General features: G+C 52.7%; 4 protein-coding genes across 4 annotated transcripts; 2 read left to right on the top strand and 2 right to left on the bottom strand.

The window, feature by feature from the left end:
• Window positions 1-242: 242 nt before the first annotated feature.
• Window positions 243-5,036, bottom strand: N7477_002459 (pentafunctional protein ARO1; the record flags this gene model as incomplete). Its single annotated transcript, XM_056964122.1, is given in 4 exon segments — window positions 243-1,097; window positions 1,147-3,843; window positions 3,855-4,864; window positions 4,991-5,036. 4 exon segments carry the CDS (start codon window positions 5,034-5,036, stop codon window positions 243-245), a joined length of 4,608 nt encoding a protein of 1,535 aa, XP_056824075.1.
• A 676-nt stretch (window positions 5,037-5,712) lies between these two features.
• On the bottom strand, window positions 5,713-8,906 carry rat1 (5'-3' exoribonculease Dhp1; the record flags this gene model as incomplete). The annotated part of the gene is made up of 6 exons (XM_056964121.1): window positions 5,713-6,250; window positions 6,304-6,343; window positions 6,417-8,196; window positions 8,254-8,534; window positions 8,601-8,703; window positions 8,733-8,906. 6 exons carry the CDS (start codon window positions 8,904-8,906, stop codon window positions 5,713-5,715), a joined length of 2,916 nt encoding a protein of 971 aa, XP_056824074.1.
• A 440-nt stretch (window positions 8,907-9,346) lies between these two features.
• N7477_002457 (uncharacterized protein) lies at window positions 9,347-12,915 on the top strand (the record flags this gene model as incomplete). Its single annotated transcript, XM_056964120.1, has 9 exons — window positions 9,347-9,449; window positions 9,506-9,621; window positions 9,678-9,728; window positions 9,778-9,973; window positions 10,032-10,489; window positions 10,540-10,890; window positions 10,959-12,132; window positions 12,219-12,796; window positions 12,850-12,915. The coding sequence occupies 9 exons, from the start codon at window positions 9,347-9,349 to the stop codon at window positions 12,913-12,915; spliced, it is 3,093 nt and encodes a 1,030-aa protein (XP_056824073.1).
• A 259-nt stretch (window positions 12,916-13,174) lies between these two features.
• Window positions 13,175-16,467, top strand: N7477_002456 (isoleucine--tRNA ligase ILS1; the record flags this gene model as incomplete). The annotated part of the gene is made up of 3 exons (XM_056964119.1): window positions 13,175-13,603; window positions 13,662-15,766; window positions 15,798-16,467. The coding sequence occupies 3 exons, from the start codon at window positions 13,175-13,177 to the stop codon at window positions 16,465-16,467; spliced, it is 3,204 nt and encodes a 1,067-aa protein (XP_056824072.1).
• Window positions 16,468-16,711: the final 244 nt, after the last annotated feature.

Raw genomic sequence — 16,711 nt, 5'->3', positions numbered from 1 at the left:
CATTTGGTGCGTACGGCTCCACGGTCGCATAGATACCTAGAGATTGAGCTGTGACGACTTGCATACTTCATACATCTACAGACTGGAGAAAGCTGTGAAATAGAAACAGATAATGCTATTTATAACCGAAATTTTTCACGCCAGTAGACGAGAATCCGAGCCTGATGCTTTTGTTTCATCAAAAATTGTTCAAAAGATTCAGTAGCTTAGTTTCCAGCGAACATGGTGATTATGCGGACACATTACCCATCACAGCATTCTGTTGGAAATTGGTTAGTGTTGTACATCAAGAATCGTGGGTGAAGAGCAGTACTGACTCGTGCGACATGGTAAAGGGGGGTGATCCCAGTCCAGTGGATGAACTGTTGCACACCCTGACCGACAAGAACTTCAAGTCCGGGAATAGTCTTCCAGCCGGCATCAGAAGCTAACTGCATCAGCGCAGTGACGGAAGGCTTGTAGGCCATCTCGAGGAGAATACGGGGCGACTGCTCATCGATCGACTTGCCGATGAGCTTGCCATCGGCCTCCTGCGCACGCTCGAACATGTGGCAGAGGGTCTCACGCATGCTGGGGTCAATAGGACGATCGGCGGGGATAGTGCCGATGGCGACCTTGGGCACGCTGTCCAACTGGGTATGGTTGTCCACGATACGGATGTTGTAGTTGGTCGGGAAGGTGGCGACCATGCCTTCCAGCTTGCTGGCGGAGCGCCCAACCACGTAGATCGGGGAGAAGCCCATGTGGTGCAAGGTGAAAATAGCTGCGCGGGCAGTGCCACCACCGCCGATGACAACGGCGCTCTCGGTGCCGTTGGAGCCATAGACGCCTTCGTTGCGCAGGGAGTTAACCATGCCCTGCCAGTCAGTGTTGTAGCCGACCAGACGAGGGGGCTTGTCGCCGTTGTCGATGGGAACAATCGTGTTCACAGCGCCAATGATCTCGGCCTCTTGAGCGACCTCGTCCAGCAAGGGCATGATGTCCAGCTTGAGCGGGATGGTCACAGAAGCACCGCCAAAGTCAGAGGCGTGGATGAAGTCCTTGACATCCTCAACGTTGCTGGTTTCCAGACGGGTGTACTCGTGGGGGAGACCCATCTCGGCGAAGAGAGTGTTGTGTAGAGGGGGGCGATCGAGAGGCAGACACAGGAGAGCCAAAGATGGCAAACTTCTTGGCCTTGATCTCACCCATCAATGAGAGACCACGGCGGATCTCAGTCGCTGACAGCTGACCAGGAGCGGCCTTGAAAGGCAGGGCCGGGTGAGACACAGGGGTCATGAAGCCGTTCAGGATTCGGCTAAGCTGGCCCTTGTCACCCATGTTGATCGCGATCAACGGTGTTTCATGCGCCTCTGCGGCCCAGGTCTTGAACTTCCTCAAGGCAGTGTTGTCGTCCAGGCTTTTGGCGACGCCCACAAGCTTGATGATATCGCCAAACTCCAGAGCACGGTTGTACGATGGGATCCAGGACATGTTGCTCCACGAGAGCTTTCCTTCCGGGTCGTGGTGGGAGGCGATGATCTTGGAATGACCCTTCATCTCAGACACGGACCGGAGTATCTCGTCGGGGAATGCGATTTCGAGATCCACGAATTCGCATCCTGAACGGAACGCCAGGCGGTAGAGCGCAGCAGCAGCCTCATAAGCATCATCAGGGAAGCGGCCACCTTGGCTCTTGGTACGGATGGTGAAGATCAGAGGTAGTGTAACACGGCGGCGGAGGAACGACATCTGCTCAGCAACAAAGTCAACGGTAGGAATTTCGCTGTCGGAAGCCGGTTCCTTCAATAGATCAACTCGCAGCTCGACGGCGTCCGATCCAATACAGGCCTCGCTCAGGATGTCACCACAATCACGCAGATCGGGCAGCGTCAACGAGACGAAGAAGCTGTGCTTCTTCTTCTTGATCTCATTCAAGCTATCACGACGACCGGTAATAACTTGCAGGAAGCGGTCAAAGTCCTCTGAGGCTAGAGCAAGCTCTGTGTTGTTTGAGTGCTGGCTATAGTACTGGACGTTGCTGCACTCCTGGAACCAAGGCTTGCGGCGAAGCCACACGCCCATCATATCCTCCACGTAAGCAGGACGAGTCTTATCAATCTGCAAGAAGTCCATTACCTGCTTGATATCACGCATGATGAGAAGAACATTGCCCTTGTTCTTGTGGTAGTCAGTAAGTAGCTTGCGAGCCTCAGGCATCTCGACAACACCACCACCGCAAGCGAAGACGTAGCCATTAGGCCGGTCTTTCATAGCTCGCTTGAGAGTATCCAGTTCAGCGTCGCGGAAGCCCTGCCAGCCTCGAGTTTTGATCATATCAGGAATGCTCATGCCTTCGGCCATTTCCAACTCAGTATCGAGGTCAACAAAGGGGCGGTCGAGGCCCTTAGCAACCCATTTGCCTGTAGTGGTCTTGCCAGCACCACGCATGCCGATGATGAAGACCGATGCACTGGCCTTCTCCTCGGCAGAGGTAGTGGCAAGCTCATCCTCCTTCAGCTCCTTACCCTCGAGCTTGACGCCGAAGAGCTGCTTGAGGGTGTCCCACCAGCCGGGCCATGTCTTACCGACGCACTCTTTCTCGAGGATGAGAGTAGACTTAGGAGCTACAAGTGACAAAACACTGAAGCTGAAGGCAACACGGTGGTCATCATAGCAGTAGACACCACCGGAGGGCTGACGAAGAGTAGAGCGCTCAATGCCGTCAATCTCGAGACCGTCGTCATGTTCACGGCAAACCACACCATACTTGGCTAGCTCGTCCTTCATGGCCTTGATACGGTTGCACTCCTTCACACGCTGGTTGGCAATGCCATAGATGCGAGTAGTGTGGTTGGGGCCCTCACCCCGGGCAACAGCCGCAAGGACGGATGCAGTGAGGAAAGCATCAGTCATAGGCTCCATGTCCACATTTGGAAGTGGTCGAAGAATGCCACTCGCGGGACCAGTGACCGTGGTGGAGTGATCATCCTGCTCGACAGAGCAGCCCATAGGTCGCAGAACATCAACAGCGAAGCGAGCATCGCCCTGAAGCGACTTGGAACCAATGTTGGGGACAGTACACTTGGTGCCCGTGATGGCCGCAATGGCCAGAGGGTATGTGGCAGAGCTGGCATCGCTCTCAACAACATACTCGGCAGGGTTCACATAGTGAGCCTGAGGGATGTGGTAAGTGTGCTCCTCGGTTGTCGACTTTTGCACGTCGATACCAAAAGATCTCATCATAGCGGTGGTCATATCGATGTAGGGCTGGGAGATGGGCTTGCCGCCAACCAGCTTCAGGGTCACTGGCTCCTTGGCATAGGGAGCACACATTAACAGAGAAGACACATACTGAGAGGACACCTTGGCGGCCAGATTGATCTTGCCACCGGCAAAACCGCCAGAGGCGGCAATCTTGAGGGGCAGACTGCCCTTTCGCTCCATGTACTCGACGTCCGCACCGTTCACGGTCAGAGCATCGACAAGGTCGCCAATGGGTCTTTGCTTCATCCGGTTGTTACCGGTGAGAATGCTCTCATTAACGGTGCTGGGAGTAGCAAGAGTGGCCACGGTGGTCAGGAATCGCGAGGCAGTACCGGCATTACCCAGGTATAGCTCAGAAGGGCTGGCAGTGATCTTGCCGCCCTTACCATTGACAACGAGAACCTCGCCTTCTTCCTCCCAGGAGAAGGTAGCGGCTCCCAGCTTCTCCAGAGCGTTCAGCATGACCTCCGTATCGTCAGAGTGAAGCAAATTCTTGATACGGCAAGTTCCCGAACCAAGTGCAGCAAGGACAAGAGCTCGGTTGGAGATGCTCTTGGATCCCGGGGTGCGCAGGTAACATTGAGGGTCTTGGGCACTCTGGGGTGCACCTCGGTGCTAGGAGCCAGAACGACGCCAATGTCATCATTCGAGACAACACTGGCCTTGGGCTCGTAGGTACGTCCAATGGCAGACAGCAAAACGACCTTCTTCTTAGGACCGTCGTTCTTCTTATCGAGAGCCATATTAAACAGCAATTGGTCAACAGAGCAGTGCTTGCCGGCAGTCAGCTTGCGCACTCGTGAATCCTTCATTGATGTGGGCAAGCCATAGGCGGAAATACACTTGACGATGCGAGCCACAGCGACGCCCTTGAGAACACCGAGGTGACGGGCCAGCTCGGCCTCTTTGACCATACCGATGGCAACGCACTCACCATGGAGGATCTGAGGGGTCAGAATGGCCTCAATCGCATGACCAATAGAGTGACCCCAGTTGAGTAGGTTGCGGAGACCACCCTCACGCTCATCAGCGGAGACGACGAAAGCCTTGTGGCGGGCCGAGGCCAAAATTCTTGCCTTCAGGATGTCCCGAATACCGTCGAAGCGGCCCTGTTTCTTCTCGCTGCGTACAGCGGCGAGGATAGCATCCGCGTTGTCTTCCAGTGCAGTGAACTCCTCTTCGCTTGAGATGGCGGCAGTCTTAATAACCTCGGCCATGCCGTTGATGAACTCTCTCGTGGGTAGTGTTTCCAGGAACTCGAGATCGATGTAGATTCTCGAAGGCTGCCAGATGGCGCCGATCAAGTTCTTGCCCAGCGGTGTGTCAATAGCAGTTTTTCCTCCAATTGACGAATCCACCATGGCGAGGAGAGTAGTGGGGACCTGCACATAGCGAACACCACGCATGTAGGTGGCCGCAATGAACCCAGTAAGATCGCCAATGACACCTCCACCCAACGCGATGACGACGGTATCACGGCCACATGGTGGGCTCTGGCTCAGCATCCAATCCTCAATGTCGGCTTTTGTCGAGCGTGACTTTGAGCTCTCGCCAGGCGCAGCATTGTAGACGAGAAGACGCGGGCAGGTGAGACGGAGGCGGCGGCGGCTTCGAAGGCCTTTTGGAATCCAGGTCTATAGATGGAGTCAAGGTTGGTGTCAGTGACAAGGACATAGGTGGTCGAGGGCAGGCCGTGAATCAGGTCCTTTGCGACGTAATTACGCCACAGGCCAAAATCAGCGACGATGCTCTCCCCGACCCAAGATGCTGATCTTGGTGGGCTCAGTCATGATGACGGGGCAAATATGAGGTGGTGTCAAATTCTGCGGCTTCGGGTTCTCTACTCAATTCATTCTAGGAATTGTTAGTATAGCAATTGATCTCTGCGACATCCCCCCGCTGTCGGAGCTAGCGATGCAAGGTGCACACAGATAATTGAATTGAACTGCATTTCACGGTGTGACGGTAAGTGGACGATACTCACCTGGAATCCTGTGCCCCGAGTATGAAAATTCAGAACACCCTGCGACCAGGAAGATGCTTGTACTCGAGAGGTGACTCAATAATTCTTTGGACCGCACTGAGTCAGAATGCGGTTAGCGGTGAGCCAAATGCCGCGAAGTCGGAGGGAGCCACTAGCACCGCAAATCTTTCTCGGCGTATGTGGGAGGTCCATGTCATATGGTGTCCCTCGCATAGGCTTTCGTTTCACGCAGAAGGGCGCGTCAAATTGGAAGCACGGTGAGGCTGCCATATTTCAACTATTTACCGAAACCACTATGAGCTCGGGTACCGACTTCGGAAACTATGCTCTACCATTCTTGGATTATATTGAAGCAGAAAAGCAAATTACATTCCTTATTTTTACAATTGAGGAGACTAAAGCGCCGTTCGCCAAACGCCCTCATTCAGTTGTCTTGAATAGTAGTGAACAATTCGGGGAGAGGGCTGTGAACTGACTTCCCTCTAGTACCGATTATAACCACCACCACCTCGGCCACCACGGTGTTGGTTATTTCCGCCACGGTACCCGCCGCCTCCTCCACGGTAGCCTCCACGGCCCCGGCTGTCATTATAGCCGCCGTTGTTTCCGCGATAGCCCTGGTTGTATTGATCTTGTTGACCATAGCCGCCTTGGTGGCCCTGATTATAGCCATAGTTTCCACCACCGCGAGGAGGCCCAGGTGGTCCCCGGGAGTAGTCACCACCGCCTTGACCGGGAGGAGCCCAGCCGGGAGGCGCGGGTCCGTTCGCGAAGCGTGGATCGAGATGCGCGGCGAAGGGGTTCGGACGGTCTGAAGCTCCTCCATAGTCCACACGGCCGCCTCCACCTCGTCCTCGGCCATTATGCAATGGCGCTCCGCCAAAGGATCGACCGGAGTTCTGGGCACGACCCTTCGTCGCGCGAATATCAGCCGAGTTCAGCATCGGCGTCGCAAACTTCACTCCGCGGAGAAGCATGGACTTGTGGATATGAGAAGATTTGGGGATCTTGTAGTTGACACTAAGAATCTTGTGAGCTTTGGTATGACAGATAAAGTTCAGAACTGGACTTACGTGAGGGAATGGTCATCATCTAGACTTGGCATACCGTAATCTTCCAGGGTGACACGAGGGCCCCGTGGGGGATGTATGTGTCACTGCGCTCGGCAATCCCCCCAATCCCTCACTCACACGCATGTTGATCTTATATTCCGCGGGGCCCGGCTTCTTGGAATAGAAGTTGGCAGCAAGATCTTGATACAACGGGTGTTGATCCGATAACATTAGAACCTCACGACCATGAGTATTGCGACTCCGCTCGTCTTCGGTTAGAAGAGGATACTTCTTCTCCATGGCAGCCAGCAAACGCTTCTCATCAATGAAAGGAAGCAGAATCACACCCTGCCAGGCAAACTTCTTCCCGTTCAAATCGAGATCAAAGTCTTCGGGGTAGAAGTCGATAATCTCACTGTCCGGATCACTCATGAGAGGATGGAAGATCTCAGGCAGAGCGTGATTGGACGATGCTGGCAGGACACCCATCAACTGCTCGAATGGCCTGAAAGGTGTGCCCTTCTCGAAGTTCACTTCCATGTCTCCAATGTCCACAAAGTCTGCCGCGAAGGGAGCATAGTGGTACGGGTAGTACCAGTCCCACGAAGGACACCCCTGGAAATAGTAGAGCAAGACCCAAGCGAGACCTTCGGCATAAGCACGTCCAACCTTGTGGCGGAACTCATGATCCTGGGGATCGACCTTGAACTTTTGCTCGTAGTACCGATCCGCATAACCAGGTTCCCAAAGACGGACTGTGTCCTCAGGCATTTCGTCCTCCTTAGGCTTAGGCGGCGGGGGCGGGGGTGAGTCTCTGCCCGGAGTGCCTGCTTCTTGATCCTCAGATGTCTCATCGGCCTTTCTTTTGCCGAGAACCGACGGGGATGTCGGCTCAGCATCATTGGATGCCTCTTCATTCTCTTCAGCGGCAGGCTCCTCTTGATTTCCCATCATAAGCTTGCTCTTCAGCACAGCAGCAGCGCTCTTGTTCTCCATGTTGGCGCGGTATACGGCTCCGCGATTGGTCACCATACTGTGGGTCAACTCCCTGGTCTGCTTGGAGAGGTGTCCACGACCCGGGGTAATAAGCTCCAGACCAGGCGGCGGGGCGTTATCGCCGCCAGCAGGACCGCCACCACGAGGCTGGCTGTTGTCGTATTGGGGGGAGCTTCTTCTTCGCTTGCTAGATCGCTCTTCGTTACGAGCCTTCTCTTGCTCCTTGCGTCTCTTTTCGTTTGCTGCTCTCCTTTCCTCAGCCTGTCTACGGCGTCTGAAGATCGCGTCCTCCTGCTTGGCAAGGCCTTGCAATATAAGCTGAGCTCGCTTGAAAGCGACATGTCCATCTTCAGTCAAATAGCCTCCCATGGCCGGGATGTTGTCACGCCAGATTGCGATTAGTGTGTCAATGCCGTTCTCACGAATGTCTAATGAAGGCAAGTGAGGCAAGAAATCGTTTCCAACGAAGAAACACATGAAGACCCAATCATCAAGGGCCCGCTCAAGGTCGAATGGGAAGGGCTGCTGGGGAACATGCAATTCAGCAGCCAAATACTCTCGAAGGACAGAGACATGTAGCCAAATGAATGGCTTGAGAGGGGCTGCGTGTTGCTTTTCATCGAACTCTCCGCTCTTCTCCTTGGCCTTACCGGTACACTCTTCAGCCTTGTGACCGACCTGGCCACACAACCTACATGTGCGAGGTTTCGATTCCTGGAAGAAGACATCCTCACGCAGAACTCGGAAGTGAGGCTCGTGGGTTGCGAGACCCAGCATGATGAGATCGGCATCAAGACCGTAAATTACATGGCGAGTGTTAGGGTCGTGTTCAGGGGATGCACGCTGGGACCGCACAAATTCCATAATCTTGTGCTCACCCTCACCCGGAACAGTAGCATCCGAAATAATGATTTTCATCTAGTTAATGTTAACGTTAGTGATCCGTGAACAATGCAGATGGAACGGGACTCTCACCTTTTCCCAAGCCGGGTCAGTGTTGAGCTTGTAGGCAATCCAGTACCGCAGCGAAGCAGCAAGAATATCCATGAACGGGGTTCCAGGTGTGATGACATTGCTATCCCAAGTCTTCTGAACAACCTCCTCCCGCATAACCTGGTCACCACCCTTCTTGGCTTCTTGTCTAGCGAGCAGCTTCTGCAACTCTTCCTTCTTCTCATCGTTCTCTCTGGCTTCCTGGGCGGAACGGAATCGACGTGCGCGCTGTTGGTTCATCTTGGCTCTCGGTGCGACACCATCTAGCATAGTATTCTCAATTAGTCGCTGAGCAAGATATTCAAAGGGGCATCAGGTGATGGGCCTACCAATTGCAATCATCAGAAGCTTCCGCGGGCGGACCATGTTGACCACTCGGTCAGTGTATTTGAAGATCTCCAGCATCATCTCCTGCTCATTCTGGGGCGGCGGCTTGCCCTCGGGTGGGTACAAGGGTGAACAATGCCGTTCATGTCGAGATATAGATTGTCCATTTCCTCGCCATTAGGGTTCGGCCGTGTCCCGTCAACGGGAATTTCCTCTCCGTTCACTTCCTGGGGAAGCTCCTCGATCACTGGGGAGATGATCTTGGGATACTTGTTGGAAAGCCATCGGAACAGGGCAGGGACACCCATTTTGGCGATGCGACAGCTAGTCCCCTAGATCTCGTTGGGTTCAGCGCGGCGTTCGAATGCGTCGTCTGCAGATCGGGGAAGACGCCTTGCGCAGTGGCTCACTCACTTGAGCCGAGAAACGTAAAAACGTCTTGTCGCGCCTATGAGAAGAGGACAATAAATAAGTTCAAGCGATAGCAACCGCAAAAAATCACCTGCGGCGCAAAGTGGATGTCGAGAGAAAGCGGAAGTCTCTGCGACTGCGAATTATTATTTCCGGGCGGTCGGCGTTTTGCAGCGCTTCCGGCCACGATCGGCCTCTTAGCCCCCTTGGTCACTTTCGGCCAGCTTTACTTTAATTTTGGGACAACACAACTACTTTCTCCCTGTTCAATCCTCCTTTCGATGCTCTTTAGCTCTTGTGCCCCGGGCGGTAACCATGAGATTGCGATCTAGCTGAGATGTTCCGAATCCTCGAGTCGCAAGCTCCGGCCAAACAAACGGCAACGGACACAATCGATGTACTCAGCAGTCGTTTGCAGAATGCAACTCTCCTGGAAGATCGTCGCGCTGCTATTCAGGGATTGAGAAGCTTTGCAAGACTTACCCTGCATCGGTAGCTTCAGGAGGTCTGCGTTCGTTGATCAACAGCCTGCGCAACGATCAGGAAGATGTGGACACCATCAAAGTAGTCCTCGAGACTCTTTTGATGCTGTTTACGCCAGACGAGACGAGCGTCAGTGATTGGTTTGCCGCTGATACATCGCTGTGCAGGTGCTAACTGCTTTACAGCCTGAAGCGTCAGATGAAGTAGCTCTGTGGCTGGCAGATGAGTTCACACAGGTGCGACCTACAAACGTTTCAACCATGGAACAATCTAACATACAAGCAGAGACAAGACAACATTACAATTCTTCTAGACCTGCTCGAAACCCGAGAATTTTACTCCCGTCTATATTCCCTTCAACTTATGTCCCACATCTGCAGTGCGAGACCGGAACGAACACAAGAGTGCATCTTCACGGCGCCTTTGGGCATTTCCAAGCTGGTCAGCGTACTCACGGATATCCGAGAGCCTGTTAGAAATGGTACGAGAACACTCTCGATCGGCTTGCGTTAGTGGGATTAACCGATCTTGATCTATAGAAGGCCTAGTGCTTCTCATCGCGCTGACCCCTGCCTCCGAGGAGCTGCAAAAATTGGTCGCCTTCGAAAACGCCTTTGAAATAATATTTTCATTAATTGACGCAGAGGGTTCTATGACACATGGTACAGAAGTGGTTGAGGATTGTCTTTCCTTGCTCGCGAATTTACTTCGTTTCAATGTTTCAAACCAGTCGTTCTTCCGGGAGACCGGCTGCGCAAAGAATATCACGAAGCTTCTCATTGATTGTCAGCAAGAGGACGACGAGCCTCCTGCGCAATGGACTATGTTGCAACGAGACAAGAATGTTTGGGGTCTTTTGGCCATCATTCAGCTATTCCTGGTTCGGGGTGGTATGAGTACGCCCATCAACCAAACAGCCTTTTGGCAGAGTGGTGTCACGGAGCAGGTTTTAAGCATTGCCTTTGGCCAGAAATTTAGTGTCAATGTTACCGCGAAGGTAAGACCAAATTTGTACTTTTGACCTGTGGATGGTGCTGACCAAGATAGGCGCTTTCTACCTGCGCTGATCTCATCCGAGGAAACTCGCCGTTGCAGGAAAGATTTGGTGACATTGAAGTGATCTGGGGCTCTGTTACACATGACCCGACGGCCAATGGCAATGCAGCAGAGCCTGAACGAATTAACGTTATCGAAGCATTCTTGAAACTAAGCCTTCAACCTTCACCGAACAACATGCTAGATGCACGTCTTGCGGCCTGTGAGTGTATGAAGGCATTTTTCGCTCACCACACTGGTATTCGTATGCATGTTCTTCGTCGAGCCATCGATGGACATCTCAGCGGCCAGGACCGCATCCCCAACATCATGTCTGTCTTGCTTACGGCACCGGAATCTCGGGTAACGCAGACCCATACCAGGTCTGGATGGCTTGTGTGTTGATGTTCCACCTCATCTCGGATGACCAGGAGGCAAAAGCCACTGCCATGGAAGTTACAGAGGGCGATGCTGAAAGTGGCGAAGAGGTTGTTACCAGTGTACAGTCAGTGGTAGCCAATTTGATCACTGGTCTGCAACGAGGTGATGACGAAAGAATTACTGTTGGATACCTGATGCTCCTCTGTGGCTGGCTCTTTGAAGACCCGGATGTTGTCAATGACCTCCTCGGAGAAGGGAGTAGCATTCAAACCCTCCTCCAAGAGATCAAACACCAAAGAGTTCCGAGCAAGCTGATTCCCGGTCTATGCACTGTTTTGCTTGGAATTATTTACGAGTTTTCTACCAAAGATTCGCCGATCCCTCGAGTCACCCTACACAAGCTTCTTCTCGAACAGCTTGGCAGAGAGCAGTACATTGACAAGATCACAAAACTGCGCGAATGCCCTTTGGTCCGGGACTTTGAGGTTCTTCCTCAGACGGCAGCTGGTCAAATTGACGGCGGGCTTCCTGAGGTATTCTTCGATCGCTCTTTTGTTGAATTCCTGAAAGACAACTTTAGCCGATTGATTCGGGCCATCGACCGAGAACCTGGCTTCGAAGTCTCTATCATGGCCAATGGGGTTGAGAAGGGTGTCTCTCGCGAGCTTGTAGACTCCCTACGTGCTGAACTTGATGATCGGAGCCAGTCCCTCCAGAAGTTGGAGAGCGAGCTTGTGAGCATCCAACGCAGGCTTGACCAGGAGCAGCTGGACCATCGCAAGACGAAGGAGTCTGCCTCTGCCGAGATATCTCAGTCGCAGCAGGGGACTCAATCTCTCCTCCAGACACACGAGCAGGCGATATTGAAGCTGGAAGAACAACACAAAGCGTCCAAGAACGAGCTACTGAAGCAGCACGGAGAGCAGCTTCGTGCCATTGATAATCAATTGAAGGCGGCTTCGGCCGACTACGAAAAGAAGAGCGCAAAGGTGAAGGCGCATCACGACCAGGAAGTTGCTGGCTTACAAAAGACCATTCGCAAGTTGGAATCTGACTTCTCGAATGTTCGTGAACAGCATGCCGCTGAGGTCGCTAGCTTGCAGGAGACTATGCGGAACCTAGAGTTCCAACTCTCTCGGATCCAAGAAGAGCACGCTAGCGAGGTTGATGGCCTGAGAAAGACGATCCACGAGCTGGAATCAACTGCCAGCCAGTCCAAAGAAGGTCACGCAGGAGAGATTTCAGAACTTACCCAGAAGCTCCAGTGCCTTGATTCTACTCTCGGATCCTCCAGGCACAGCATGACACAGAAATTGCGAGCTTCAAAACCACCATTGGAAATTTGGAGTCTGAATTGGCCGCCGCTAAGGCAGCCAGGGACCATTATGAGAAGGATGTTGCAAGCTTTGAGTCTAAGATTAATAGCCTGGAGTCAGACCTCTCTGCAGCCAAGGTGCGCAATGAGAAGCACGAGGCGGAGGTCGCGGGTTTCAAGACTACTATTGAGGATCTAGAATCGCAAATAGCCGCGGCCAAGGGTCAACACGAATCCGAGACAGCTGAGCTCAAAATGTCCGTGGAGACTCTCCAAGCAGAGCTGGTCACAGCCGAGGCACAGTTGGGCAGAGATAAGGAGACAGCCAGCGAAGGTTCCAAGCTCAAATTCTCGGAATTGGAAGCGCGTACCGCAGAGGCAGAGCGTAAGGCAAAGGATGCCGAATTGCAGGCTCAGAGGGCAACCGACGCGCTCCAGAATATTCAGGCTCAGCTTGAGAAGGCCCAGTTGGAAGCGAAAGAAAAGGACGAGGCTCGTCAAGCTACTCAGACCGAACTGGATGACCTTCTCATTGTCTTTGGTGATCTGGAGACAAAGAGGAACGAGGACAAGGTACGTTGGCACCCTGACTCATCATTTGTAAGAGAGAGACTAACATTCTCCAGCAACGGCTCAAGGATTTGGGACAAGAAGTTTCCGAGGATGAGGATGAGGACGACGAGGAGGAATAGAGGATGTATTGTCCAGTTTGTATATAGCACGGGCAGCTCTGGAATGCATCATCCTAGTGCTTCATTAAATGTGCGAGACCAACCCTCTGAGTTACTTGCAAAGCATCCCATCTTTCTATACAATGCCATTCTTTGTTGCGAGAAGAAGCTCACCGCCTTCAGTCCGGTGGGCGGAGGGGCTGACTCACACCCCACCAACATTTTTTGCCAGCCCTCGTTTTGTCTACCCCTCAACTTCTGGTCGCAACCAACACTCAAAATGTCGATCGATTTTCCCGCCGAGGAGGACATTATCCTCAAGCGGTGGAAGGAGATTGATGCCTTCAACCGCCAGGTTGAGCTCTCTCGGGGCCGTGAACCCTACACTTTCTACGACGGTCCTCCCTTCGCAACCGGTCTGCCCCATTATGGCCACTTGTTGGCCTCCACAATTAAGGATATCATTCCCAGATACTGGGCGATGAAGGGCTACTATGTTGAACGCCGATTTGGTTGGGATACTCACGGTGTTCCCATTGAATACGAGATTGACAAAAAGCTCGGCATGTCCGGTCTAGAGGCCGTTGAGAAGATCGGCATTGAAAAGTACAACGAAGAGTGCAAGGCTATTGTCATGCGATTTGCTGGCGAATGGCGTCAGACTATTGAGCGTCTCGGTCGCTGGATCGATTTCGACAACGATTACAAGGTGCGCTTGCTTTATGTTTTCGATACGCTTCTTTGCTAACCATTGCATCTTGCATAAGACTATGAACACTTCATTCATGGAATCCGTTTGGTGGGTATTCAAGCAGCTGTTTGACAAGGGCTTGGTCTACCGTGGCTACCGTGTTATGCCGTACTCGACCGCCCTCAACACACCTCTCAGCAACTTCGAAGCCCAGCAAAACTACAAAGATGTTCAGGATCCTGCCGTTGTCGTGACCTTCCCCCTCCTGGAAGACCCCGATACCTGCCTGCTTGCATGGACCACTACCCCGTGGACCCTTCCCTCGCACACCGGCTTGTGTGCCCACCCCAACTTCGAGTATGTCAAGATCTACGACGAGGCCACCAAGAAGAACTATATTCTTCTTGAGTCCTTGCTCCGGACTATCTATAAAGACCCTAAGAAGGCCAAGTTCAAGATTGTCGACCGTATCAAGGGCAAAGACATGCTGGGATGGAAGTACGAGCCTCTCTTCGATTACTTCTACGAGGATTTCAAGGACTCTGGTTTCTGCGTGTTGAATGACGAATATGTTACCGCCGAAGATGGTGTTGGTATTGTTCACCAGGCTCCTGCCTTTGGTGAGGATGATTACCAGGTCGCCGTGAATCATGGCGTTGTTACCGAAACCCGTCATCCTCCGAACCCTGTTGATCCGCAAGGCTGCTTCACTGAGGAGGTCCGAGACTTCGTTGGTCAGCATGTCAAGGCTGCCGACAAGGGCATCATCAAGCACCTCAAGAGTACTGGTCGCATCCTCGTTGACAGCCAAATTACTCACAGCTACCCCTTCTGCTGGCGGTCTGACACTCCTCTGATCTACCGTGCCGTGCCTTCATGGTTCGTGAAGATCACTCCTATCATCCCTCAAATGCTAGAGGGTATTGAAGAGTCACACTGGGTCCCGTCATTTGTCAAGGACCGTCGATTCTCTAGCTGGATCAAGAATGCCCGCGACTGGAACATTTCCCGTAACCGTTTCTGGGGTACTCCTCTCCCTCTGTGGGTCAGTGAAGACTTTAAGGAGATTGTTGCTATTGGTAGCGTTGAGGAGCTCAAAGAACTGAGTGGTTACACGGGTGAGCTTACTGATCTCCACCGTGACAAAGTGGATCACATCACCATTCCGAGCAAGGAGGGCAAGGGCGAGCTCCGCCGTGTTAGCGAAGTGTTCGACTGTTGGTTCGAGTCGGGCAGTATGCCTTACGCCTCTCAACATTACCCCTTCGAGAACAAGGAACAATTTGAGAAGAGTTTCCCTGGTGACTTCATTGCCGAGGGTCTGGACCAGACCCGTGGATGGTTCTACACTTTGACTGTTCTCGGAACCCACCTCTTCGGCAAGCTGCCTTTCAAGAACTGTGTGGTCAATGGTATCGTCCTTGCGGAGGATGGCAAAAAGATGTCGAAGAGACTGAAGAATTACCCGGATCCCACCCTTATTATGGACCGCTATGGTTCGGATGCCCTGCGTCTCTATCTGATCAACTCCCCCGTCGTCCGAGCCGAGCCTCTTCGATTCAAAGAATCAGGCGTCAAAGAGATTGTCAGCAAGGTTCTCCTTCCGCTGTGGAACAGCTACAAGTTTTTTGAGGGCCAGGTGGCTCTCTTGAAGAAGGCCTCTGATGTTGACTTTGTCTTCGACCCTAAGGCCGAGACTACCAACACCAACGTTATGGATCGTTGGATCCTGGCCAGTTGCCAGAGTTTGCTCATCTTTGTCAACGAGGAGATGGCTGGCTACCGCCTCTATACTGTTGTCCCTCGCTTGCTGGAGCTGATTGAGAATACCACCAACTGGTACATCCGCTTCAACCGCAAGCGTCTCAAGGGTGAGAACGGTGTCGATGACACTTTGCATGCTCTGAACACTCTGTTTGAGGTTCTCTACACCTTAGTCCGCGGTCTTGCTCCGTTCACTCCCTTCCTCACCGACAATATCTACCAGCGCCTTCTTCCTTTGATCCCGGAGGGTCTCCGTGCTGAGGATCCTCGCAGTGTTCACTTCCTTGGCTTCCCTGAAGTGCGCCAGGAGTTGTTCGATGAGGTTGTCGAGCGCAGAGTTGCGCGCATGCAGAAGGTCATTGAGCTTGGCCGTATCTCCCGTGAGCGCAAGTCTATTGGCTTGAAGACTCCTCTCAAGTCCCTGGTGGTTATCCACCAGGATCAGCAGCTACCTCGATGATGTCAAGTCACTTGAGGGTTACATTCTGGAGGAGCTAAACGTTCTTGATCTTGTCTTGTCGACCGACGAGGCTAAGTACAATGTTCAATACAGCGTCAACGCTGACTGGCCCACACTGGGCAAGAAGCTTAAGAAGGACGTGCAGAAGGTCAAAAAGGCCTTACCTTCCCTGTCCAGCGAGGACGTCAAGAAATACGTCGCTGATAAGAAGATCATTGTGGACGGTATTGAACTTGTTGAGGGCGATCTCGTTGTCAAGCGTGGCATTAAGGAGGACTCGGGTTCGTCTGGCATAGAGACTAACACGGATGCCGATGTGATGACTATCCTCGATGCTAACCTGTACCCCGAGTTGGCGCATCAGGGTCTTGGTCGTGAGATTATCAACCGAGTGCAGCGTCTCCGCAAGAAGGCCGGTCTGGTTCCTACGGATGATGTGAAGATGGAGTACACCATTCTCTCTGACCCCGAGAACATTGGCCTCGATGAGGCCTTCAGGTCTCAGGCATCGGCTATCGAGAAAGCCGTGCGTCGTCCTCTTGATGAGCGTGCTCTAGTTGATGGCAAGCCCCCTGTTGCTGATGAGGCGAGCACCATTGCTCAAGAGGACCAGGAGGTGCAGAATGCTACCTTCTTGCTCCGCCTGGTCAAGCTGTGAAGATCGGGCATTTAGAGGGAGCCCTCAGCTCAAAGAAAAAGATTATGTAGATAGATATCTACAATTTCCATCGATTTTTGATCCCATGAATGAAGTACATGTTTTATGAGCCTTCATATAAACTCTTCCCGAAGTCCTACTAGGTCTAGCAATCTTGAAGTCTCATACGCCTTCAAGTGATGATCATAATAATACAGAAGGATGATACCTATAATGATGCGCCCGCGATGCCCAAACTCCCCAT

This window comes from Penicillium maclennaniae (genome assembly GCF_028827695.1).
Source record: "Penicillium maclennaniae strain IBT 15551 chromosome Unknown utg000003l:1.0-5670915.0:1.0-5674809.0, whole genome shotgun sequence".
Taxonomy (NCBI): domain Eukaryota; kingdom Fungi; phylum Ascomycota; class Eurotiomycetes; order Eurotiales; family Aspergillaceae; genus Penicillium; species Penicillium maclennaniae.
This window is presented reverse-complemented; position numbering and strand designations above follow the sequence as displayed.